A 24,791-nucleotide genomic window follows, 5' to 3' on the forward strand; every position below is an offset into this window, starting at 1 on the left:
TTCACCACCTGCTCCTGGATCTCTTCTCGTAGCCATGCGTGTTCGTCATACATTTCCGTGAGTACATCCTTCACCATGGCAGGCGTTTCGGCCTTTGCGTTTGGGTAGTCGACGTTCCATAGACGATGTCTGATTGTCTTTCGTTCTTGTTCTGACATTTTGTAGGTGGAGAGTTCTTGTGTGTAGAGGTTCCATCCGGAGAGTTCCTGTCGATTCCCCAACTTGATGTCGGTTCTGGCCCTTGACCTGAACTTGCTGTCAGATCGGGTATGTTGTTTGCCATCGCGACGTGGAGAATTGCCCTTTTCCATGATGGCTACTGTATGACTTGGATCTGATAAAAGACAAGATTTCCGAGGTATTAGGTGGGTTTGCACCTCGACGTTTCAAAATGTGTCAATCTCGTCAGAAGATGAACAGAGTATATGCCATGAGTTCGCGGACTACTAGACAAGACTTCTCATGTTTATTCAATCGAACCCCGAAAGAACCTGGTATTGCCAAAGAAATCATTGCGATCTAAACTGACAATGGAGCCTCAAAGCCCGCACACAAAGACCAAGCTTGTTCGCTTTGTTTGGTATAGATCGATATTCTTGCAATCCAAATGATTTGAAAATCCTTGCTATTTATGTGGACATAAAGCCCCGTTCTATATCGAGGACTGAGTGGCAACCGATCTAAGCACTGTGTCAAGTCGGCAGAATTTCGATTCACGTGACTTACAAGAAAGTTGTATGCAATCTCCAAACAAACTTTGGGCTAAACTCGACATATGTTTAAATAACCTGGAAATCATATCATTGGGCGACAAGTTGACGATAGTGTGTCACCAGAAAGAGAAAAACGGTTGTTCAAAGGACAAAGTACCGCAAAAAATGTCAAAGGCAACAAACGGATGCCATTCATCCGGATACTATCCACTAAGGCCCAGGATCCAGAAATTAAACCTAAATATTGTCAAATCCTCTCAAAACCTAGACATGCTCACTTGATTTTGTGACGACTCTCCATCTCACGTCACCTTCTTGGCAGTCCTTCCGCCCCAACCTATGAAGCTCATAACACGTCTCCAAGACTGTCGAGAAGCTTGAGGGCAGAGCCAAGTGTGCGAAGAGATTGCAGGGCGGGTTTGAAGATGTGCAGTGCTGAGACGGCAATCGGCAATACAAGGTCTTGGTATGTGACTGGGTGTAAGAGCTTGTGTTGACTACATTCGACATGGGAGTGAGGAGGAGTATTCTGAACTCAGAAATACATGTGTACGATGGGGTAAGATGGGACGACGGTCTTTCGTTCTGAAGGGTTGTTGTACTTGATGTTGCAGTCGCTGCCGGGTCTGACGACCTTTGAAGAGCTAGCGTGTTTTTGGATTAGCGCGCATCGTGAAATCCTTTCGTGCTTCGCTTTCACTATGAATGTCACGAAAGCATCAAGTGCCATCACAATCTTGCCGTCTCCCATCCTTACCTAATAGAAAAAGATATCTCTTCTCGATCACGGCCTGAAAGGACAGTCGTGCGGCGCTTGTATGACGCTGATATGACGCTCAACCGTGCGAGGCGCCCGGGTCATTTTCGAAAGCTCCATCCAGTCGCGATTCTGACAAACGTGCAATGATTCAAAGACTAGGATATATCGCGCGGGTGTTTCTTGTCGCCTGAACGGAAGTTCGTACAGCCTGTCGGTATGGCGCCCCACGTGCTGCTGCGAGAAGCCGTGGATCTCCACCAGGGACTCTAAGTAATGCACAGTAGTCCGGACCCAGGAAACAGCTAATCCTGCATGGAAGTCGAGGTTTTTTGCCTCGCGGATCAGACCCAGATCCCAAGCATGGGGCACATCGATTCCCGAGTAGCCAGGGCTAATTACATCGATAAAACTCCTTCGCGCCTCCTGCGGCCTTGATACTGCTCGGCTTTGCTCCTGACCACTCTTTTGGAAACGTGGACAACGATGGCTCGCATCGGAGTCACGCCAGCACGACCTTATCGAATGACCATGGAGTGTCTGGCCTCGCGGCGGGAACCTTCTTCAACATCTTCGTCATGGTATGACCTTCGCCGAGCCCACTAACATTGTCATGTTCGTGTGGCGAACTTGCGGCTTCATCATCGTGTCGTGGGTGGAGGTTTGGTGTACGTTTTCGAAATTCAAAGGATTGACAAATCGATTTGGTTCCGGGGGATGGCTATGTCGGCATGCCATCCGAACCTCTCATTCTGGTGATCATACGGACACGGCCAAAGATATCGAACTCTACATCGGAGAAGTCACAAGACCGAACGCAACTGTGCTTAGCCTATGGGGTTTCGCGTTATGGACAGTGAAGGCAACAGGATCTGTGTTTTCAGGATTGACAGGCCACACCAGGGATCTAGTGTTCTGTTTGACAGCTGTCGCTGGACAGATTCCCTTCCGTAGACACTGCCTACCCTGATACAAGGATCTTGCCACGTTCTGGGCTAATGCGAAGCGGAACAAGCTGGTAAAGTCGTCGCTGGTTCCTCCAAGAGCCTCTACTTCGCCACTGTACCGCAATCGTTGATCATCTATACAAACTAGCCACGATCCTTTCTGAGCGGGCTTCTGGAAGCGAGAAAAGCAAAGAAGGTTGGATCGTATCGCTAGCGTGTACCGAGGCGGGAGACTGAGGGTGGTGCAAAGTCGACGCGTTGTCTGATCGAGCGACTCTGCTGCAGGCCCTGTAGTTGAACAGCGAGCCCTACCTATATGTCCAAAACGTGGGTGTCTGGCGCGATCTGATTGGCTCTCTCCACACGTTCTCACTACACCCCCAGGGCCTAGCACCCGGTCGCCGCTGCCAACTCCGGAGAAATCACGCTAGGCATTCTAAGCTCCTCCCCGTTTCTGTCAATTTTGCTTGACGCTTGCGAGGCTCGAGAAGCGTTAGTGACAATCGCTCCGCCATGCCAAGAGCTTTCCATTCCTGGGCGCATGGGAAACGTGTAGGATTCGTGCTCTCTGATTGGCCAGCATTTCCCCGTCAACCTCACGTTGCTCAACAGATGCGTATGGATGGCTGTACCGGCAGGAGCGATTCTACGGCGAGACCTCACGGCCACGGGCCTTGGGTGTCTTTTGGGTTCGTAGTGAATGCGGAAAAACAGTAAGCTTATCTTGAAAACGCCCCAAGGCGACGCCACATAGTTGGCACATATATATACTATCTCAGAGACGCCTCTACCGTTCGTTTCTCATCCCAGGCCAGCAGTGCACTTTCTTTCGCTTGTATCTTCATTGAGTTACATAGAGCCTGCTATCACCGGGTCTACGCAATGCCGAGACTCACGCAGTACAACTATGTGTTCGGCATAGGCACTTTCTTTGCCTTGCTCGATGCGTACAACAACGGTGCCAGTATGTGTTATTCCACTGACTGTCTCCAATCACATGCTAACGTCACTTAGACGATGTCGCCAACTCCTGGGCCACGTCGGTCTCGTCCCGCTCCGTCAGCTACCGCCAGGCCATGGTCCTTGGTACCATCTTTGAAATGGTCGGCGCCATCACGGTCGGTGCCCGTACCGCTGATACTATCAAGAACGGCATCATTCCCCTGAATTCCTTCAAGGGCGACGCCGGTGTTCAGATGTTGGCATTCACTTGTGCTCTCGCTGGTGCTTCCATCTGGGTCATGTGGTGCACCAGGCACTCTGCCCACGTTTCGTCCTCCTACTCGCTCATCTCGTCCGTCGCTGGTGTCGGTGTCGCTGTTGCTGGCGCCTCAAAGGTCCATTGGGGATGGAACAATGGCAAGGGTCTTGGTGCTATTTTCGCTGGTCTTGGAATGGCTCCCGCTGCTTCCGCCTTCTTCGGTGCCACCATCTTCATGTTGATCAAGGTCACTGTGCATCTGCGCAAGAACCCAATCCCGTGGGCTATCTGGACCGCACCGTTCTTCTTCCTTATCGCCGGTACCATCTGCACACTTTCCATCGTCTACAAGGGGTCGCCTAACCTTGGCCTGAACAAGAAGCCCAAGTCATTTATCATTGGTGTTACACTGGGTACTGGTTTCGCCCTTGCTCTTCTCTCTTTCCTCTTCTTCGTTCCCTACCTCTACGTTCGTGTCGTCAAGCGTGACTCCAGTGTCCGCTGGTACCACGTCTTCATGGGCCCTCTTCTCTTCCGTCGTCCAGCTCCTACTGGATCAGAAGCCGCAGTTGTTCCTAACTACGCTGTCGTCCAGCACGACGATGTGGACGTCAAGGTGAAGAGCGGATCTCTCAACGGTTCTGACGACGAAATCACTCCCGTTCACGAGAAGGGTGTCGATGTCACCGAGACCAGGGAACTCAGTTACAAAGAGCTCGTTGAACAAGGCCAGGAGCGTTTCCACAACAAGCTCCGTGCTAAGAAGGGTCCTCTCGGTTGGGCGATGCGCTATCTCCACAACAACAAGATCAAGAGTGGCGAGGTCTATGAGAGGCAGAACATGCTTATCACACTTAAGCGCATTCCTGCCATGATCGTTGTCGGTGCTTTGTACGGCGTCAACTACGACATCCACGCCGCGCAGACAGGTATCCACGGAACTCCCGAGGGCAAGCGTATGGAGCGTGTGTACGGCCATGCAAAGAAGTACTCTAACGAGGTCGAACACACATACTCCTTCGTCCAAGTTATCACTGCCTGCACTGCTTCTTTCGCTCACGGCGCGAACGACATCGGTAACGCCGTCGGTCCTTGGGCTGTTATTTACTCTGCCTGGAACACTGGCAATGCCTCTGCATCCAAGCTTCCGGTCCCGGTCTGGCAACTCGCTGTCCTGTCCGGTACTCTTTCCCTTGGTCTCATCACATACGGATACAACATCATGAAGGTCATGGGTAACAAGATCACCTACCACTCGCCTAGCAGAGGTATGCATCCCTTTCTTACACACCTTTCATGACTACGCTAACTGAATTTCAGGTTGCTCCATGGAAATGGGTGCCGCTATCACCGTCCTCATCTTCTCGCAGTACTCGCTTCCCGTGTCAACGTCCATGTGCATTACAGGTGCTACCGTCGGTGTTGGTCTCTGCAACGGTTCGCTCAAGGCCGTCAACTGGCAGCGAGTCGGCCTCCTCGTCTTCTCCTGGATCATGACAATCCCCATTGCTGGCACAATCGGTGGCGTCACTATGGCTATTCTGCTCAACGCTCCTCACTTCCGTTAAGTGCGTGTGGTGTGATTTTGGTTCAATTGGGAAAATGGTTAGGATTGGATACCCTCTTTTCAGTTAGTATGTACTCGTGATAGTGGTGTTTGGGCCATTGCCCAATTCACTCGTTTTTCGAACTTCTACCTCTTGCTCATGTGCCTTGTGAATGCTTCATTTCCAACTTGACTTTCGTATCGTAGCCCGGTTTGTTCGTCGATTCTGAGACGACGAGTGGACACCCTCTTCTGCATAAAGATCCCCTAACCATGGCCCTTATGCCAGCTGGAATGAGATTGTCATCACATTCATGGAAATGGTCGCACGCATGACGAGTATCACCAGTCCATGTTTCTCACCATCTTACACATAAAAAGGACATAACGAAGGAGGCCAAACGAGTCGCGCGGGTATAGTTGAGCCTAACAAAGAGTGTTACGTCCTCTACGAAACACGCGAAAGAGAACAAAGAGAGATATACCGCCGGCCAACACCCCAAGTGGGCTGATACTAAAAACATAAAGAACGATCCCACCTCCACGGAACATGCGCAGACCTAATCGCCAACTCCCATAAAGCCCTATTCGTTCAACAAACAGGGAACCCCATCACTCAACCCGGTCATTCGCCCAACGAGCTTGCCTATCTGTTATCCTTGCACTCTTATCAGCCCGAATCCGGGCCTGGCGCTCGCGCTCCCATCCGTACCATTGAACATGAGACAAGACGTCCTTCTCCGGCTCACCTGAGAGGCTCCAGCCGTGCCTCGGAGCAACTAATCTGGTCAGCACCGTTCATTCAACCATGCACAGCCAGTCAGGAACTCACAGCCTGTGTACACGCCCGTCGGCGGCCCTGTATACAAGCCGTTTCTTGGAAACGCCCAGGTACTCGACCCGGCACGATGGAAACTCGTAGATTGTGCGAGAACAGGTGGAGTGTTGGGCAAGACCCTCAGCGGTATGGGTGTGATCTCCCTTGTACGCTCCCGCTCGGGCGGCGTGGGCGAGACTCTGGGCTGGAATGATGCATACCGTCGCACAAGCTCCTTGGGCAGAACGTTGAACTCCTAGTCCGAGTATTGAGGTTGTGTCTTCTGTGGGTTGACACTTCCGTGCTGCTGTGGTAGGTATCGGTGGTACTGATATCGGGGGTTGAATATTGCGTTGTAAAGGGTATTCTGTGCTGCGCGGGCGTATTTGTTTGATTGGGGAAACCATAGGATGACTGAACGGGTGGGTTTTGGGTCCATGATGTGGTGCCTTGAGTGAATGTTCAAGTGGATGTGTTTATAAGTATTCGCGATAGTCGCTGTTGTCCGAGGTGTGTGGGCAGTATGTATTGCTAACGATGTGGGTGTGTAAGCAATGATAATGAAGTATGCGATGAATTTGTTATGTACTACGCGACAGCGAGTTTTCTCCATGAGCAGGAACGCTTCGACAGCGCAGTGGGAGTAAGAGCATGTTGGTGAGACATGATGATTGTTAGAGCGGCAGTCATGATGGGTGGGACTTGGAAGGAACGAGGATGCGCGAAGCAGAAGCTTGTATTGCGAAGTATGAAATGGCAGGAACGACTTGCACAAAGATATTATCAATGACAGCGATCATACAGAAACTCCACTGGCGTCCGATCTAGATGGATTGTAGACGTAATCGAACCGACAGGTTTCTGGCCAGTAAACAAAGGCAAACCGCGTATCCAGTCCAGAACGGTGGAATCGATGGGAAAGCCACGTAGCCCTTTGGCTACAACGTTCGAGTTTAGATCGAATGTGCGAAAAAAGCAATGCTCCAGAGAATCTTTGTCGTGATGTGTTAGCGGAATAGCCAAGAAATCTAGGCTACAATGGATCCCTGATTAAATGTATGGAATTGGGAGAATATGTGCGACTTTCCTAGAATATTAATGCGCAAACAACCCATGAGTAACACCAAGAACAGGGCGACTTGGCTCTGGTGCAAACACTAAATGAAATTTAGTGACTTGAGATTTCGTGTCACAAATCACATCCGCATAGGTTGAGTGTTACACAGAAGTAGAGGGATAACTATGGCAAACATAAAGCTTTGATAACTCCTAGCCACAAGATCTGAGGAGGTTTAGTGTAAATTGTCCGTAGCTCAAGCTTGCAACTTCGTGAACATTTATTAAAGACAAAGCAAAACCTTGCCATACAGTATAAAATCCAACAAGAACAGCATATCTGACATAGCAAAGAGAATGCCAAAATATTCATGTTATTCCAAAGCGCGTCTCCCACAAACGCAAAATGAGGAGCCCTCACAAAATGGACATGTCCAAAAGTTAGCATCCGGTTCGATTCCTCATTCGAACCAAAATCCAGGCCTCGTTTTCTTCGGTCCTGCAAGCTCATTCCAAATCTTCAACCGAGCTTGCTCCTCGGTCAGCCCAGCAATCTCATCCTGATGTCGCAAGTGGTGAGCTGCAGCATTCGGGAACAAGAACGATATGGTTGCATCGTTTGCCTTGGCCTTAGGCTGTTTTGTCACGGGGCTAGATTTTGGAGACATGTTGAGGTGGCCATCTGTTGGGCTTTGTCGCTGAGATCGATTGACGGAAAGGGTGTCCAGAAGCGAACTGAGCCCCTCTATCGAAAACCCGTGAGCATATGACTCCGCCCTGTTGGCTTCGGTGGAAGATCGTGTGAGCGATAGTAGATCACTATGCTGTTCGTTGCTGGATATGATGTCCTGGGTCTTGTCGGTGTAGGGCCCTGTACGCTGTGTTGCCGCGTTCGATGGATTAATAGGTATACCTGACCGATTGTTAGCATACTCGAAGCACTTCAGAGCTACATGTTGTGTTCGAGTTTGAATATCACCAAAGGAGTACATTTGCCAGAGTGAGCTAGGCAACTTACTCGTAGTAAGGGTGGGGGTCGTTGTAGACTGGAAGACAAGAGCCGGAGCAGGCTTCAGAGCCGGAAAGTCGCCCACGTCAAACCTGGGAGTTGCGGAACCATCCATGGTGTGAGCAAGTTGGGTGGGTGGAGCTTCGCCGCGCTCGAAGGACAAGCCGTCTGTAGCAACTGCATGACGTGATCAGAAGAAGATCGTAACTACAGATGAGGGGGAATCTTACCGCTATACGTGCCTCCGGGCGCTGGCATCAATCGCACCTCACGACCGTGCAGTAACTGTCTATCAAGCCTTAGAGCCTGCATCTGCTCCGTTCGAGTTGCGAATAGAACGTATGCGACTGTGAGCTTCCTTCCCTTGTTCCTCACATTTTTGTCTCGTTTCTGGTCAAGGATCTCAATGTCTTTGAAAAACGCTTTGATGTCCCCATTGGTGGCTTGCCAGTGAACATTGGTCATCCGAATGACGTGATCTGAAGTGTGTCCGGTGTCGTCCAGAGTAAGCTTGCTACGGCGATGCATTGGGGCGTGAGTTGAGTTTGTTATTGCGAGAAAAAGTGTACAGAAGAGGATTGGTTGTGTAGTGGAATGATGAGTATATATCCAAAGTTGATGTGAGTTGAAGTTGAATCTACAGGTAGAGCTTGGTAAATAGCAAAGTTGGATGGACTTTGTTGTTCGACGTTCTGGATCTAAACAGAAAAGTGGGGTCTATGTGTCCGCGTGGTGAAGGTGGTGATCCAAGTTGCTTGCATAGGGAAAGCAGAATCAAGCAACGACTCGTGACAGTGAATCAAGCTGAAACAGCAGATAAAATGGAAAGGTGACTTTGAAGACAGGTTTGAAGTCTACAACGCGCCCTGACCAACTTGTTACCTTGCTACTCGCCAAGTCACATGTGTGGAATCTGGGACAGGGCACTTTGATAGGCGTCACATCTCAAACTGTCATGTCGCATCAGATAAGTCACAGTCTCTTGTCAAAAGATCTCTAAGAGGACGCGTCAGATGAGCGCATCAGTAAGTATGGATGAGGCAAACTATGAACGAGACATCATCAAATGGACCACGCAACGAGTGAACCTACTCTGAATCATGGCTCGAAAACCACGCAACAACAAAGAAATGAACACCAACGCCTGGAAGAGTAGCTCTGGAATAAATGTCTCAGAAAGAGCCAGTGCGGTTTCTATGGCAAACAGGGACAGGAACATGAAGGGAGGAGTCTCTTTCTCCATGCTGGCACCAGTGTGTTTTGAGTGCTCCAAACCGTGCTGTGATTCCAAGATCGCCACTCAAAGACCAAGGACCTAATACCACACAGTTACTTGGCAGACATCAGGGTACTCAGAAATGAACCCTCGCTGTTTTGGAGTTTGCGATACAACTCGCATTCCAAAGTCCCAGTGAGAATAAGCATGAGATCTCCACTACTACTTTGTCTGTTGTTGCTCTTAGTTGGCATCAGCACTCCCGCCGTAGCAGCTAAAGGATCAATCACATCTACCCTAGCCACTCCAGCCGACACTGTGCCAATGGAAGCATTATATGTCGACAATGTAGCACAATCCGCACAGGGTCTATCGGCGATAGGTTCGATGGCGCTTAGCGAGTCCCCCCGGCATCGACAAGAGAAGGCTCATTTGATGGAAAGGATGAAACGGCGTCACGGTAAATGGGATGCGAATCACCCACGGCGAAGACTTCTGGAAGCGCTTTTTGGATTCGCTAAATACCGAGAGCGTAACATGGCAGAGCGGAATAGATGGCGCGGACTATATAAGAATATCGGCAAGAAGCAGAAACAGGTACACTCGATTCCGGCTTGAGGAAACTGGGAGCTAACCACTATGCAGGCCTTGGAGCATGCGGTGAATTATAAGAAGAAGCTCGACGATATTGAGAAGTTGATCTATCGCAATGCAGTCCTTTGCATGGATATTGTGGAGAACGCGAAGGATTTCTATGGTATTGAACAACGGGAATTGGATGAGCATATTTGGCAAGCGGAGAAGAGTGGACGTCAGGCTGATCGCATCAGTGTATCCCAGACATTGAAGCATTTTGTAAGAGACTGGGCGGACGAAGGGGTCAAAGAACGAAACGATGCGTTTCCCTGTATCCTCACTACGCTTTCAACCCTCAAAACAACCTTTCCGAGCGGAAAGCCACTCAAGATCCTCCTCCCTGGCTCCGGAGTCGGACGTTTAGGTCACGAAGTCGCCAATCTCGGAGGTAGGACGCAAGACACCCGATCACGATTTCTCTTTACTCATCTGCAGCAGACTTCGAAGTAACACTCAACGAATGGTCAATGTACATGAACGTCGGCTACCGTTACATCGAGAACCGAACTCCTGAAGTCTCATTCGCTATGCACCCCTTCATAGACGGATTGTCGCACCATGCCACCACAGACGATCTCCTCCGCAAAGTCACCGCCCCCAACATACCCCCCAACCCATCCGTTCTCCTTGTCGAGGGAGACTTCAACACCGCGTTCAACGGCCAAGGAGGACAATACGACGTCATTGTAACGCACTTCTTCATCGATACCGCGCGCAACTTGATGAGCTACTTCGACACCATCTACCGGCTACTGAGGCCCGGTGGTCAGTGGCTGAACTTCGGGCCGCTGCTATACGGTACAGGCCCGTTTGTGCAGCTCAGTTTGGATGAAATTATTGCGGTTGTGGAGCAGGTGGGCTTTGTGTTCGAAGATATAGGGGATGAGTGTGGGGCGTTGACGTTCGAGGATGGGAAGGTTAGGAGTACGGGGGCGGAGTACGGATTCAACGGGAAGGCTTTGACGAAGAATGCGTATAAAGCGCAGGTTTGGTTGGCGAGAAAGACGTGAGTCAATAAATATGTACGTATAACTTCGGCTTTATACAGTATCAGACGAAAGAAAGTACAAACTCGTCGATCTTACAAACGGCTCACGAACCCGCTCCTGTCGAACTTCACCAGATACTCCTTATTGATGTCCTTGACGCTTGTAGCCCCTGCAAGACCCATGCACAACTTGATCTCATCACCGAGTAGCTTGAGGCAGAGCTCAACGCCCTCCTGCCCCTTGTACGCCAAGCCCCATAAGATCGGTCTCCCCACCCAGACAAAGTCTGCGCCAAGAGCCAGTGCCTTGAACACATCCGTCCCGTGTCGAACACCGCCATCAACATGGACGGGGATAGGACGAGGCTGGCTTCGGACAGCTTCGACTACTTCCGGAAGAGCGTCTAGTGTTGCCATCGCACCGTTCAGCTGACGTCCGCCGTGGTTCGAAACGATGATACCGTCAACACCGTGGTGGCACGCTAAGATCGCGTCCTCGCCTGTCGCAACGCCTTTTACCCAGACTTCCATTTCGGGATGGCATTGCTCTCGGAGCCACGCGATGTCGTGTTCCCAGTTCAATGTCGGATTGGCAGCATGTGTGTGGAAGGTGATGGGTCCTGAAGGGGGGGCTCTTTTCCCGCTACCTTCAGACCCAGTGGCGTCAACATTATCCTCTTTCGTATCCTTGCTCTCATCAATCGCCTCGGCACCCTTATCTTCGCCTTCCTCTTCTTTCGCGTCCGAGACAAAATTCGCCACTTTCAAATGCTTCGGCAACTTGAACTGGTTCCGAATCTCCAGATTCCGCCTTCCCAGCACCGGTGTATCGACAGTCAGTAGCACAGCCTTATACCCAGCCTTCTTCGCCCTCTGAATAAGCTTTTGACTCTTCGCCCTCTCTTCAAACAGATACAGCTGAAAAGCACCCGGGCAATCTCCCAACGCGCCTTTCACGTCCTCCAAGCTAGTCGTACTAAAGCTGCTCAATCCCATCACCACATCCAGTTTCTTGGCAGCGCGCGCCGTGGCTATCTCGCCATCGGGATGCGCAAGGCCTTGCATAGCTGTAGATGCGATTCCAAGCGGAATACTAGTTTTGTGACCGAATACAGTCACGCTCGTGTCGATGGCAGAGACATCGCGCAGGACCCGCGGCCGGATGCGGTATTTTTGGTACGCTGAGATGTTTTCTGCTAGTGTTGAGCCGGAATCTGCGCCTTCGTTGTAGTAGTCGCGGGTTTGCTTGTCCATGCGCTCGGCGGCGAGGACTTGGAGTTCGGATATAGTGAGGCAGTTGAGATCATAGTTTTTGGAGTTCGCCATGTTTGCGGTTGTTTGTGGGGAGATGGTTGAGGTTGAGATTTATGACGACAGTGTCGTTTGGGTGGTGATGTTTGTGGAAGGAGATGTTGTGGAAATAAAGATTGCGACGGTATCGAGGGATCATCATGGCTTCATTGATCGGCGGTGGCTTAACTGCGATAAGCAACTCCGGAACCGCATCCGAGGAGTGCGAGTTGACAAATCCATTTACATGTATTAAATTTTCCAATCCATGGTTATTTTCCAACGTGCGTTCTCGCTGGATAATTCAGATTCCCAATTGAATTCAAGCCGAGAAAGACGTGACGTTTGAACCAGAAATCTCGACCGAGCTTCGCGGATCTCTCGGTTTTTACCCCACGTGGATCTCACCCGGAGCCCCGACGATTATGAATATGGCTCGTCGGCAGTCTTGATCCTCCGACGTCTATCATTGTCAGGAATCGGACAACAAGCTTTACATCGTTGGAGATGTACGTGAACATAAACTTTCAAAGCGTAGAGTTGTTCACGACCAACATCCTACGTATTCTGCAGCCTATCCAATGAAGACCCCGACTTCGCGCTCAGCACTACGACCCTCATGACATACCCAGCCCAAAGTCTCCGAGGTGGCGGCGAGCCGGAAAACGCGGGGTGCGGAGCATCGTACACGATTAACTCCATTAGGACTGACATAGTGTGGAGCACTCCACATTCTAAACTCTATCCCCAGATCCGCACTGCACTGCATTGCATAGCATGATGTCTGACCTCATCCCCAACCTACCCTCTCGTTCTCCACATTCCTCCCTTCCCACTTCCCTCCCCAACCCATCCATCCATCCAAAATGGGCAACCTAACCCCCATCCTCGTCGCCCTCGTTGCCCTAGCCCTCACATACACATGGCTCGCCGACCCTCTGCGCAAAGTCCCCGGACCCTTCCGGGCGCGCTTCTCGCGCCTCTGGATGGTGCATCGCAGCCGGAAAGGCGACATGCATACGACCATGATCGCGCTACACAAGAAGCATGGCCACCTCGTGCGCACTGCGCCAAACGAAGTCAGCATCTCGGACCCAGCGGCCCTGAAAACTATTTACGGTGCTGGTACCAAGTTCTGGAAAAGCGACTGGTACTCGGTCTGGCAGGGGCATCGCACGTTTGATTTGTTTGGCGAGAGGAACGAGAAGGTACATGGCAGGCAGAGGAGGCTGGTTAGTAATATTTATAGTCTGGATCAGCTGAGGAAGTTGGAACCGTATGTGGATTCCACGCTAGATTTGTTTTTGGAGCGGGTGCGGGAGGTGGGGCAGGGTGGGAAGGGAGTTGATATGGGGAAATGGGCGCAGATGTTTGCTTTTGGTGCGTGTGGACAACCTTCTTAGTAAATTCATAGATGATTGTTGACATAGCGAACAGATGTGATCGGCGAGGTGACTTTCTCCCGCCGCTTTGGCTTCCTCTCCGCTGGCAAAGATGACGGCTCGTTCTCCGCTATCGACGACGCGCTTCTTTCTGCGGCTTGGATTGGTCAGGTTCCCTGGCTCTATTGGCTGCACGACTTCATCATGCCGGTGATTGGCAATTACCTTGGAGTCAACAACCGCAATGGCTCGCTTCGGCAATTCGCCGCAAGGGAGTGCGAGAACCGCAAAGGCCGGGGTTCTGACCATCGCGACATCCTAGCCGCGCTGAAAGACGTGCAGGACCAGAAACCCGAGGAGTTCGACGACAATGGCGTGTTGAGCATGGCGGCGAGTAATATCTTCGCTGGGAGTGATACGACGGGGATTAGCATCGGGGCTGTGCTGTACAATGTCTGCAAGGATCCTCGTGTGAAAGAAAAGCTCGTAGAGGAAATCAGGCAGACGATTGAAAAGGAAGGCCTTGATGCCACTCAAAACATGCCGTTTAAAACGGGGTTTGCGATGCCGTATCTGCAGGCCGTCATCTACGAGGCATTAAGAATGCATCCTGCAGTGGGCATGACGCTTCCGCGTGTTGTGCCAGCCGAGGGATTCGAGTATGAGGGTGTTTTTATCCCCGCAGGTGTAAGTACCGCGTCATGAACTGGGCTGCGCGGCACTGACGCAAGTCCAGACCATCATTGGCGCAAACCCGTGGGTCATCCACAGACAGAAAGAGGTATTTGGTGAGGACTGCGAGGCATTCCGGCCTGAGCGATGGCTGGAGGGTGATCGAAGTATCATGGGTGCGTTGCATCACCTCTCCAGTACGAACGAAACCCACTGACCAGCCATCCCAGATCGCAATTTCTTCGCCTTTGGAAGCGGCGCCCGGGGCTGCATTGGTAGGAGTATGCCCCCCCTTTCTTCCTCTTACTCAAATGCCGGCCGGGCGACTAACCAAACAACAGATTTGAGTTGGATCGAAATCACCAAACTCGTTCCTTCGCTGCTCATGCAATTCGATATCGAGCTTGCAGACCCGGAAAGGCTGCCGGAACAGCATTGCTGGTACGTTTCGCCACGACGAGAAGTGGGGATATGGTTGCTAACACAGTGCAGGTGGTTTGTGAAGCAAGACGGGCTGGATATGAAGCTCACGCCTCGAGAGAAGAGGGCTGATAGTCCGGTGGGAGCGTGAGTGGCGATGAGGGAATGCGCATATTGTGGGGGGAAACTGGGAGCACGTCGATGTTTTCATGAAGGTATGTTCGGATGATAATTTTTTGCATCTCTCGGTATAAGCTCTTGACATGCAATATCAGGATACTGAAGTTTAGCATGGTCACTGCTCATGGTCTCGGACTGTCTAGCTTTATAGACAAATGCACGGCGTCTATCTAAATAAGCAGTAGCACGAAAACTCTCCTTACATAGAAGCAACTAAACAGCGCCTGGAAACCCAAGTCAGTATCGGGTAGAAGCTACTTCTAGGCGCCCACCAGCAAGCAAAAAGGGAAACGATTAAGATCTGCATGATTACGGGATGTTTGAGATTTATTCAACTGTGCGTACTTTCCAAGTTTTCGATACCATGATTGCTGTACGTATTTAGAGTAATGAGAAAGAAGGCGAGCCGCTACGTTGATACTTCAGGGCACGGCAAACACTGAGTCGGATATCCTGTATCCAGCACCCTTGAACTTGTACGAAGAAGGCATGACCTAATTCTGCCCGGCTAAAGACTCCCACGTCAACCTCCCATTTCTTCTGAACTCGCATCTCCATGCAATCTCTCCAACGTGAAAAGCCACATGTGTATCCAGAAATTCCCCACTACAAGCCACTCGTCGCCTTCTTGTTGCCAATACACTTCCACGTTCTAACCTTTCACACCAAACTTATGAGTGGCCTCCCCCTCCCCCTCCACCTCCACCCCCAAACCCCCAACCGCCCACCCAACCGGCGCAAGCAGCACATCCTCCACCCCATCACCACCCCAACCTAGATACCAACCACTTCCCGCATACACAGCCAACAATACACCAACCCGCCAAAGCGTGAGGAAGAACGTCTTAGGTCCGACAAGCGCCGCGCCGAGAAAGAGTAGGATGTATGCTGTGAGGATGAGGGATTGGGTGGATGCAGCGAGGTGCGCGTCGGAGATTTTGAAGGGACCGATGGATTTGGTGGTCGAAGTGGTAACCTTTGGCCCGAGGGAAGGGGTGAGTTTCAGTGTCAGGGTAAGCGTCGTGGACTGTGTTGGCGTGTGAGTGTGAGTGCGCTCGTGCTCGAGGATAGCCTTGTTGGTCTGGCGGTCGATGTAATCGCAGATGCTCTGACTCGGGGAGGAGGACGAGATGCTAGACGCAGAGGGGCGACGGGTACTACTGCTCTTCTCCTCGTTGACGTGCGTATCTACACCACATAGTTAGTTCGTTCACACGCAAGGTAGGAGAAGGAAACCAGTTCACTCACCTTTGGCAAAACGCGAATCCAGACGCTCAGGCGCGCGAGCCCCATCGAACAGTCCATCAACTCCACCTAACCACCATTAGCAATGCCCCCTACAAAGCTAAAGCCCAGAACCAACGACTTACCATCTCCGCCATCCGTCCCTTTACCCCTACCATCTCCGCCATCCCCACCCTCCCCGCCATCCGCCCTCTCCGCCCTCCCCAAATCCGCCTCATACTCCGTCAACGGCCTCCCCTCCTTATCCCTGAACCCCTCCTCCGTAATCGCATACGCACCATCAAAGTCTCTAAAACACGCATGCACATGCATACCACCCGGCACACCTACATCTCTCAGCTCCTCTGCGAGTTCGGCGCCGCTGGTTGTGCCTTGTTGTTGGGGTGTGGGAACAGCAGAGGAGGGGGAGGGGGAGGTGCGTTCCTTAGGCAGCAGGCCGATTGTTTCGAAGCCCGGTGTCATGGTGGTTTGGGGTGATGGAGATGGTGGCGGCGGGGCCTTTGTCAGTGTGTTGGACGACGAGTTGGCGTTGGGACTCAGGCTGAAGCGTGGTTTGAAGATCTCTTTGAAGCGGCTTGGGCGGCGGGTTGGGAGGGTGGGCGTGGGGGTGAGTGGGGTGCGCTTGAAGTGCTCTTCGCTGAGGCGTGCCATTTTGAGGGAGTTGGTGGGTTGTTGTAGGACAATTGGAAGAGGATGGAGGAGGTAAGGGGAGAGGAGAGTGTGGGATAATTGTAGTAGTGCGTCGTCAAGGTATATAAGCGAGAGGAGGTGAAGTGAAGGTGAATTTTGCTGGATTTGGAAACGCTACGTTGACCCACTCACCGACTTGGCCATTGGTGAAGAGTAGGTGAAGGGGAGTTGAAGCTGTTACGTGAACTTCATAGGAAGGCCTGTGTTACACTCCTTCTATATTGGGCTGCTCCTGCGACGCTGAACAAAGGAACATGTCAAGCCTTTCACCGTATGACCCTTGAGAAGAGCCTTTATTACTTCTACACCAACTCCTCCCCTCCTCCGCAGCTACGCATTAACCCAGCAAGTATCCCCATCCCCCCAATCAAACACACCCTACCCTGACAAGAAAGCACACACATCACTAGATAACTGTAACCCCACATCACCTCCCTCCCAAGAAGCTCCACCTTGAAACTTCTCCACCAACACCGCACACAAAAATGCCTCTACTTCTGGGAAACGCACTTCCTTCTCAAAACGTAAACGTCATGTGCGACTGAGTATCTGCGCGAAAAGCCCATTCTGGATAAAGCTAGGTTTACCTATTTTTAACCTCAGTATTGTGCTGCCCGACCAATCTCTATGTTATACGCGTATATAGTACGGCAGCATGAGCTACGCTGTTCTTAACAAATGTGTCCTGTTAGATATTCGTAGCACATGACGTTTGGCTGCTGGGAAGATGATGCGTTAATCGACAAGGTGGGAGAGTGTGGGATGTAGATATGTCTATCCTGATTCCCGAGGAACGGTTCGCAAGAGGGTAGTGAGACGTTGTGGATAGATCTGGGCATGAAGAGAAGGCGCATAAACAACACTGGGAGATACAGATTACCGTTTACAGGGAAGAAAGAGGGAAGAAAGGGTGACAAGAAAACAATCGATAGAAGTAGTAGTACAAGTACCCGCCTCGCCTCTGCACCACCTCGGAGGCCACCCCCACCCCCTCACTGATACCCAACCCCCACCTCACCGGGAAAGCTCGCCCAAAAATCCTGCGTAGCCCCCATAATAATCTCCTCCATATCCGCACTACTCAAATCAAAACCCCCCAAATCAAAGTTCTCATCCGCCTCCAACGGCGGCACCGCATGCGGCGTACCCCAGGAGAGATTAGACTGCGATGTATACAAGTTCGGCGTTTGGGCAGCCGTGGAGGGGCTAATCAAGGATTGCGTTGCATATATGGTGGGTTTTTGCTAGTTTGTGAAATCAGCTTAGCTTGAATGGGAGGAAAGGGGGGGGGGGGGACATACATCGCGGTACTGCGAGGCGGGCGAGTGGCTTGAGGCGACGACGATGCGTTCTTGGGTTTTGGTCGCGTCGGCGTGTTTCTGCACTGGGGAGGGTTGGAGGGCGCCGTAGTCTACCATTGCGCGGCGGAGGGCTTGGCGTTCCTCGTGGGAGGCTGGGGCGTCTTGGCCCAGGACTGAGCGGTAGTAGGCTTGCATGCGCTTGATGGTTTCGAACTGTGGGGTTGGTTAGAGGGGTGTTGGTGGAGTGCGTGCGGGGTGGATGGCTTACCCATGTCTCTGCCATGGGCCACTGCGTCTTCATCTCCTTGAGAAAAGTACACCCGCGGATGACGCGCTCGCGGGACTTTTCGCAAATACGTGGGTCGTCGTCGCGGCTGGGGTAGTTGAACGAGTACAGCATCACCCCCACGGCTGTGTAGATGGTGAAGCCGATCCAGGGCACGAGGCCGCGCAGGAAGAAAACGCCAAAGGTGCGCATCTCCTCGAGCATCTCGAGCACCATGGTCGACTCCTTGAACAGCTCCTTGCGCGACGTCCTCTGCCACGTCTTCCACATCTCGCTATGCTCGCTGTACGAGTTTGGTGTTTCCTCCGAGTTTACGCCGTTTTGTTGGGGGCCCAGGACGGGCAGGTAGGCGCGGTGCAGGAACATGTAGCTCATGAAATGGATGCTGTGCATGTAGCAGTAGGCCTGGCCCTGGTCGACGGCGTTGTGGCTGTGCAGGGAGAAGAGGTCATACTGCAGGCGCGGGGGCAGCGAGTTCTTCCACCGCTCGAGCTCGTAGATGAGCTGCTGGAACTGCGACGAGGGCGCCCACGGTAGCTCGTTCTTGAGGTCTTCAGAGCAGGCCCAGCGCGCGACCTTGCCCCAGATGTTCGCCGCGCGCATGCTGTATCCGATGATGCCAATCTCGCTCACAGGCAGAGCCACAGGCGGCATGCGCACGGTGCTGTCGAGCTGTTCGGTGCAGATGGGCTCGCCGAAGACGAAGCCTTCACGCTCGCACGGCAGCTGGATGGCCATATCGGCAGCCGTCAACGACCGCTTCCGACCCTTGCCCCCGCTCAGCAGCGAGTCCATCAGGAAGCAGGTCCAGGCGGTCCGCCTGCGCACCTCGGCCTCGATGAACTCCTCGCGCGTGGGCATGCGGTTACGCGGGACCTTGAGTTCCTGGGTCAGGTCCAGGACCTCGACCAGGCGGATGGCGATGCCCAGGAAGATCCAGGCGCGGCGACCGTTGCCCGCGCCCCAGTCGTGGCCTGTCAGCATCAGGAGGGCCTGCACGCGGCTGATGGTCGGCGTCTCGAGGTCGGCCTGCAGCATCTGGCGGGCTGCGGGGGGGTGAGCATGGCGGCGGGGTGTTGAGTAGGGGGCAACGCACCATGGGCGGCGTAGGCATTGCTGGCCTCAGTCTGCGTCGCAAAGGGCGCGGGCGGGTCTTTGACGAACCTGCGGCGCGTCAAACGTCTTCATTCATACCGTGTGCAGCGGGCGGCGCACCTGATGGCCAGCGCCAGAATCGCCCAGGCCATCCATATCTCCAGGGTGCGGTCACGAATCCGCAGCAGCAGCGTGGGGGTGTGGTGGAAGGACCACTTGTACGAGCACCGCAAATAACTGTTCTTGACCTCGTCCGTCAGCAGCTCAAAGGCGTCCAGCCCCTCGAGCTGCGACGATGCCGCGTTTGGCGAGACGAGCGCGGCGGCAGGGCCAGCAGTGCCGCTCGGCAAGTGGACGTCATCGCGCTGGCGGTACAGCGCCTGCGACTGCGCCGGAGCCGGTGCCTGCGCCTGTGGGCTGGCCGTCTCTTCGGACACGCGCGGGCGCTTCGGCTTGCGGTGGATGAAGCTCGTGCCTGGCTGGGGGAACTGGCAGTCGTTTGCCCGCCCCGTCTGTCTGCAGCGATCGCACGGCGGCGCGTCGTTGTGGAGGCATTTTTGCTTGGCCGTACGGCACGACACGCAGGCGATTGGGTTGCGCATCGTCGCGCGGGTGCTGGAGAGGGTGACTACACGGTTCGATGAAGCATTCAAGAGGGTACACGGGCGCGGATGCATCCACGCGCATGACGCCTCACCATCGTCCGCCCTGGTTGCTCTCCCGTCCCTTACATCCATGGTCCCCACGCTTGCTTTTGCCGCTAGCACATGGCCGATGTGGCGTCTGCGGCCCGCCTCTATTTCGACCTCACTCGGTGCGTGTTGGATATGACTTGGTCTGACGTAGTTTTGTCTGGTTGCTGTTTGTTCCGCTTCGTCGACGTGCTGCCTCGCTTGTCTATCTCCATCTCGCTCACGTTTGGACGCGCGTCGTCACAGAACATGACATGCTCAACCAGCAGGGTCCTACCTATATGCACCGTAGTAAGACCGAGGAGTTATAACATGAATGCGCACAGGAGGGTCTCGAATGCAAGACTGACCTCTGATAGATACACATGTCGCCAGGCTTCACGACCCATATATGTCACTCTACTGTACGCCAGTGCACCTATCGAGTTTGGAACTGGCACCGAAAAGACCATGTTAGAATCAAGGCGAGTAACAAGCAGGCGTTTCCATCAAGTTTGCCTCACAACAGCACATACAACAACCATAATGAATATCTGCATGCACCCTCAAACCGTCAACTCGCTGCACGCAATCTCATATCCCCTCTATCTCACACTCATCAAGAGTTTCCCTTCGATCCCTCAATGCGCATGAACATCCATCTCACAGTCCCTATATACATATTCAACTCATGACTCAATTCCCCCAAAGACCAAAGACATTGTACCATGGCCCAAACAATGCGAGCAATCGCTGTTATATATTATATCACACAACCAAATCCAACCCCCCTCTTTCACGCTGGATTCTATTCTCCACAACGTTCTCCTGACCTCTTTCGTGTCATGGCACGGGCCTTAACACTCTTTCCCTTTCCCTATACTCTAATCACAAGCTCGAATCAGTATAGTGGGCTAGTTTCCCGTTACGTCAAGAGCAGGATTTGCTTACTCTAGAACCTCGCATTGTGAGAAGTACCCCGTAGCTGTTTTCTTTACTGTTCAACTGTGGTCGGTTTGTCTTATATGTCACATCAAACGCTACACACCATAGTTGTTGTAGAGCCTCCTACTTCCACGAGTACAACGCCGATCTCGACTACGTCTGCCAGGTCACCACGCCTACCGTTGACCGAGAACGTCATGTCGACTTCTAATGCTAAGAGGAAGCGATCTGCTGATGAAGATCAAGAGAGTGCGTTCATTGTGAGTTTCTCCTGATATACTTTGACCTCGAATGTCTTGTTAACGTTGTCCACAGCAGTTTGCATCGTCGCAGAAGATTAATGTCACAGCTTCTAAGGTCCGTCGGGAGGAGCGTCGTCCAATGACACGCGACATCAAAAAGTGGGAACCAAAATCCAGTGTCGAGGTAAGCCGACCCTGAGTTCTGGAATGATGTAGTACTAACTTCATGAAGCGTATCGTCGATGAATGCTTTGAAGCTCACTGTGGTTGGCTCAAGAAGCACCAGAAGCCCGAATTAGATCGCACCGCAATGGATCAGTACAGAGCTCAAGTCACAGAGATCATGAGCAAAGTCGAGACTCCTAAACACATCTCCCACCTAGGCGATATCCTCATTGCACTAGCCACCCAACGCGAGCAGATCGCCATCCAAGCGGCTCTCGCCACTACCCTACCTAACGACATCCGCAACGCCCTCGATGCACTACATCTGAAGCAGAACAGTCCCATCACTGACCAATCGCCGGGACCCATCAACACAAGCAGCTTCGACTTCAATCTCCGCAACGTAGTAGCAAAGACCCAGTACTGCAGTGACTTCCTACACCCTCTGGGATTGTCACTCAACAGTCCCAGCACAGATGAGATCTATTGCATTCCGCACGCGGCTGCAATGGTCGTGAAGAAGAAGCTCGCCGAGGTGTCGGAGGAGAAGCTGCGTGAGTATCAGAAGGGGCTTGCTGCTCGGCGTGAGGACCATGAGAAAGAACTACGGGCGCAGGAAGACGGGTATAAGACGATGATCTCTGATGAAGTGGAGAAGCACAAGAGGGAACTTATTTCTCTGAGAGATGGGTATGAGAAGAAGTTTGCTGAGCTGCGGGAAGCGCATAGGGAAGAGCTTCGAGGAGTGAAGGCGGGCCACAAGGATGATGTCGATAGGCATATCCAAGCTCGACGCAATGCAGATGAGCGCGAGAAAGCGCATTGCCAGCGAGCAGAAACGGCCGAGCAGCAAGCGCGAAAAACCAGAGAAGAGAAGGAAGACCTCGAGCGCCAGTTCCTCATCTTCAAAACCGAAGCCGAGCACCATCAAGCAAAGCAAGCCAAAGACGAAGAAACACAACGCAAGCTCCACGAAAAAGCCACCGCCCGCCAAGCCCTACAAAGAACCGGCAAAACGAACAAACTCGCACTACAAGACCTCACCAATCTCGTCACCACCGGTACAGTAACACCAGCCAAGCTCGAAGCCCTGAATATGCCAGACAAAACCGCCTGTCTCACCGGCCTGAAAGATCTCTGGCGCTCAAGCAACACGCTCATCAGGACCATCACGCCCCACGACCTTCTAACCGATTCTGACATGTTGCTCGCGTTCGACGTCAACGTCATCGCGCAGGCTCGTTGCTTCATGTACATGCTGCAGTGCTGGGGGTACACGGCAGCAGAGCTTCTCGCTACTGAGTGGGAGCTCAGAGCGATGGTTCGTCTGCAATCTGGGCTGGTCCCGCATGAGGATCTGGAGCCGCTTGCTGGGCTGAAGAGGGATGTGGATTTTATCTGTTTGACGCTGCGTGAAGCTGCTGAGCTGGTTCAGGCGCCCAACCCGCTTCATATGTCCTTCGCGTCTTCGACGTCTACGCAGCAGCCTAGCGTGTTCGATCTGTCGTTCGGCTCGTCGACGGGTAGTACCTCCATGACCGCAACATCCACAGCTCCATTTATTCTTCCACCAACCACCGGACCCTTCGGAGTCACTCCTACTCCCTTCACCCTTCCATCCCCTACTCCCACCACCCCCAACCAACCCCCAATCGACACAAACCCCCCAGACCCCATGACCGGCATCGAGCACCCGGAAACACACACCATAACCCTCCCTGCCCATCCCCAAAAACCACAAGAATGCCTAAACTTCCTCCTCCACAAGTGCCACAAAACCGCCGCGGCATGCCAATACCGCCACCCGATCTGCGCTCACTTCCGAAAAGGCAGCTGTAGATTCGGCGATACATGTCGGCGGAGCCATGACCCATCTGCTTTAAATAACACGAGTTCTATCTTCCCTGCTCCAGCCGCAGCCGCAGCCTTCGCGCAAACCCCCGCGCTCTCCGCTGCGGCCAAGAAATTAGTTCGTAACGCACTGAACCCGTCGGGCCAGAGTCCCAGCAACCTCAGCAACGTAAATTACTTCCAAACCCCCTCCCCCGCCCCCGTCAAAAACTCAGTATGCACCCCCTTCCTCCACAACAAATGCCCCCGCGGCAACTCATGTACCTACCAACACCCGACATCCCGAATTCCCTGTCCGCGGTATGCGAGCGGTGCGTGTTCGCTCGGTGCGGCGTGTGAGATGGTGCATGATCCCCGGGCGCGGCGGGCTGGTAGTGCTGCGAATACGAAGGCGGTGCGTGGGCAGCTTGCGTGTCGGTTTGAGGGTACGGGGGTGGGGTGTAGGAAAGTCGGATGTTCGTTTTTGCATACAAGTCGCAAATTGAAAGCGGTTGGTGAACCGGGGGAGGAGGGGTTCTTTGCGGATAGCGGTATTGCGAAACCCGCCGAAGGAGCGGAGGTCTTCTTCGCAGATAATCCCGCGCCGTACTATACGCCCCCGGTTTTCGAGAAGAGTAGTGTGAATCCTCTGCAGAGTATTCTGGATCGGGATCGCGGGAGAAGGGCGGGACGGGCGAATGGGCAGATTGATGGGGGCGCGGCGGGGAGGGAGGGGGAGGGGGTGAGGAGATGCTGTAGGGGGTTGTGGGATGGGGATGGTCTTGTTTTATGGCGTTTTGCTCGTTTTGCTTCAACTTCTTCTCTGTGTTTGTCTGTCTGCCTGTCGGCTTATTAGCCAGATAGTACGGCAGATGGAGTTTTAATCACGGTATTCTGTGGAGGAAATGGGATGATATAGTCATGGAATGGAATCTTAATCGATTACGTACTTTGGTATCGTATGTCTTCTTGTTCTGCGTTCGTTTCCTGAACGACGCGGATACTGCATGGGGAAGTAGTGTCTCCTTTCTTTTTGTTGGATAAGATCTTGACTTTCGAAGTCTGGGCATCTGACGAAACGGGGTGGATGTATAGCATGGCATAGTATGGTGTGATCAGTCTCCTCTTCAGTCCGTGGCCTGATGCATAAGTGCGGGTTCAGCGGTTCTTCAACGCAGGGAATTGGTGGGAGTTATGCGGATTGACTTGGCCGTTGCGATATGTATCACAAACTTAATTCTAGCCAGTTGAGATTTTCGTGGGGAAATGTATGGGAGTGCTTGTGGGGCTCGTTGGTCTTCCGCGCATCTTGTAATTGGGTCGAGGTTTTAGGTCGTGTCTGTTTTGTTTTGAGGGTGGTGCGGGGAGCGTTGGAATCTGTCGCATGTTTAAAACACGATGGAAGAGCTAGGTCTTGTGGGGGGTGATGGAGTACTCGGAGTTAGTTTAGATTTGTGGCACGTGGTATTGGCTCTAAGCCTTACTGTTGAA

At 52.6% G+C, this 24,791-nt stretch overlaps 10 protein-coding genes across 10 annotated transcripts; 5 read left to right on the forward strand and 5 right to left on the reverse strand.

Moving 5' to 3' along the window:
- Positions 1-3,299: 3,299 nt before the first annotated feature.
- On the forward strand, positions 3,300-5,186 carry P153DRAFT_303241 (phosphate permease; the record flags this gene model as incomplete). Its single annotated transcript, XM_033664502.1, has 3 exons — positions 3,300-3,381; positions 3,432-4,886; positions 4,939-5,186. 3 exons carry the CDS (start codon positions 3,300-3,302, stop codon positions 5,184-5,186), a joined length of 1,785 nt encoding a protein of 594 aa, XP_033518298.1.
- A 590-nt stretch (positions 5,187-5,776) lies between these two features.
- Positions 5,777-6,420, reverse strand: P153DRAFT_401466 (uncharacterized protein; the record flags this gene model as incomplete). Its single annotated transcript, XM_033671907.1, has 3 exons — positions 5,777-5,943; positions 5,997-6,237; positions 6,277-6,420. The coding sequence occupies 3 exons, from the start codon at positions 6,418-6,420 to the stop codon at positions 5,777-5,779; spliced, it is 552 nt and encodes a 183-aa protein (XP_033518299.1).
- Positions 6,421-7,498: 1,078 nt separating this feature from the next.
- P153DRAFT_390950 (uncharacterized protein) lies at positions 7,499-8,574 on the reverse strand (the record flags this gene model as incomplete). The annotated part of the gene is made up of 3 exons (XM_033670990.1): positions 7,499-7,950; positions 8,056-8,223; positions 8,277-8,574. The coding sequence occupies 3 exons, from the start codon at positions 8,572-8,574 to the stop codon at positions 7,499-7,501; spliced, it is 918 nt and encodes a 305-aa protein (XP_033518300.1).
- Positions 8,575-9,586: 1,012 nt separating this feature from the next.
- P153DRAFT_351446 (N2227-domain-containing protein) lies at positions 9,587-10,908 on the forward strand (the record flags this gene model as incomplete). Its single annotated transcript, XM_033666343.1, has 3 exons — positions 9,587-9,859; positions 9,908-10,286; positions 10,337-10,908. The coding sequence occupies 3 exons, from the start codon at positions 9,587-9,589 to the stop codon at positions 10,906-10,908; spliced, it is 1,224 nt and encodes a 407-aa protein (XP_033518301.1).
- P153DRAFT_371234 (FMN-dependent alpha-hydroxy acid dehydrogenase) lies at positions 10,891-12,461 on the reverse strand. Its single transcript, XM_033669218.1, has one exon. The coding sequence runs from the start codon at positions 12,210-12,212 to the stop codon at positions 10,980-10,982; it is 1,233 nt and encodes a 410-aa protein (XP_033518302.1). The 5' UTR covers positions 12,213-12,461; the 3' UTR covers positions 10,891-10,979.
- Positions 12,462-13,007: 546 nt separating this feature from the next.
- P153DRAFT_327628 (cytochrome P450) lies at positions 13,008-14,966 on the forward strand. Its single transcript, XM_033665334.1, has 6 exons — positions 13,008-13,556; positions 13,614-14,245; positions 14,295-14,406; positions 14,461-14,511; positions 14,572-14,671; positions 14,723-14,966. The coding sequence occupies exons 1-6, from the start codon at positions 13,043-13,045 to the stop codon at positions 14,799-14,801; spliced, it is 1,488 nt and encodes a 495-aa protein (XP_033518303.1). The 5' UTR covers positions 13,008-13,042; the 3' UTR covers positions 14,802-14,966.
- A 516-nt stretch (positions 14,967-15,482) lies between these two features.
- Positions 15,483-16,726, reverse strand: P153DRAFT_401470 (uncharacterized protein; the record flags this gene model as incomplete). Its single annotated transcript, XM_033671908.1, has 3 exons — positions 15,483-16,018; positions 16,079-16,144; positions 16,201-16,726. The coding sequence occupies 3 exons, from the start codon at positions 16,724-16,726 to the stop codon at positions 15,483-15,485; spliced, it is 1,128 nt and encodes a 375-aa protein (XP_033518304.1).
- A 1,031-nt stretch (positions 16,727-17,757) lies between these two features.
- Positions 17,758-20,120, reverse strand: P153DRAFT_351456 (uncharacterized protein; the record flags this gene model as incomplete). The annotated part of the gene is made up of 5 exons (XM_033666344.1): positions 19,568-20,120; positions 19,449-19,516; positions 18,335-19,398; positions 18,067-18,279; positions 17,758-18,009 (listed from the first exon to the last, which is right to left on the reverse strand). The coding sequence occupies exons 1-5, from the start codon at positions 20,047-20,049 to the stop codon at positions 17,758-17,760; spliced, it is 2,079 nt and encodes a 692-aa protein (XP_033518305.1). The 5' UTR covers positions 20,050-20,120.
- P153DRAFT_141001 (uncharacterized protein) lies at positions 20,065-20,978 on the forward strand. Its single transcript, XM_033662107.1, has 2 exons — positions 20,065-20,430; positions 20,499-20,978. Exons 1-2 carry the CDS (start codon positions 20,215-20,217, stop codon positions 20,811-20,813), a joined length of 531 nt encoding a protein of 176 aa, XP_033518306.1. The 5' UTR covers positions 20,065-20,214; the 3' UTR covers positions 20,814-20,978.
- Positions 20,979-21,128: 150 nt separating this feature from the next.
- Positions 21,129-24,156, forward strand: P153DRAFT_435545 (uncharacterized protein; the record flags this gene model as incomplete). Its single annotated transcript, XM_033673157.1, has 3 exons — positions 21,129-21,323; positions 21,379-21,489; positions 21,538-24,156. Exons 1-3 carry the CDS (start codon positions 21,144-21,146, stop codon positions 24,154-24,156), a joined length of 2,910 nt encoding a protein of 969 aa, XP_033518307.1. The 5' UTR covers positions 21,129-21,143.
- Between the last annotated feature and the right edge of the window lie 635 nt (positions 24,157-24,791).

The sequence above is a fragment of the Dothidotthia symphoricarpi genome (assembly GCF_010015815.1).
Source record: "Dothidotthia symphoricarpi CBS 119687 unplaced genomic scaffold P153scaffold_25, whole genome shotgun sequence".
Taxonomy (NCBI): Eukaryota; Fungi; Ascomycota; class Dothideomycetes; order Pleosporales; family Dothidotthiaceae; genus Dothidotthia; species Dothidotthia symphoricarpi.

What these genes read in the sequence shown, in the direction of transcription:
- P153DRAFT_371234 (XM_033669218.1), bottom strand. Translation starts at nt 12,212, where the DNA reads ATGGCGAACTCCAAAAACTATGATCTCAACTGCCTCACTATATCCGAA.
- P153DRAFT_327628 (XM_033665334.1), top strand. Translation starts at nt 13,043, where the DNA reads ATGGGCAACCTAACCCCCATCCTCGTCGCCCTCGTTGCCCTAGCCCTC. An exon ending in GTGTTTTTATCCCCGCAGGT is followed by an intron (nt 14,246 to 14,294) that starts GTAAGTACCGCG and finishes ACGCAAGTCCAG; the next exon opens with ACCATCATTGGCGCAAACCC. An exon ending in CTGCCGGAACAGCATTGCTG is followed by an intron (nt 14,672 to 14,722) that starts GTACGTTTCGCC and finishes AACACAGTGCAG; the next exon opens with GTGGTTTGTGAAGCAAGACG.
- P153DRAFT_141001 (XM_033662107.1), top strand. Translation starts at nt 20,215, where the DNA reads ATGGCCGATGTGGCGTCTGCGGCCCGCCTCTATTTCGACCTCACTCGG. An exon ending in TCCTACCTATATGCACCGTA is followed by an intron (nt 20,431 to 20,498) that starts GTAAGACCGAGG and finishes GACCTCTGATAG; the next exon opens with ATACACATGTCGCCAGGCTT.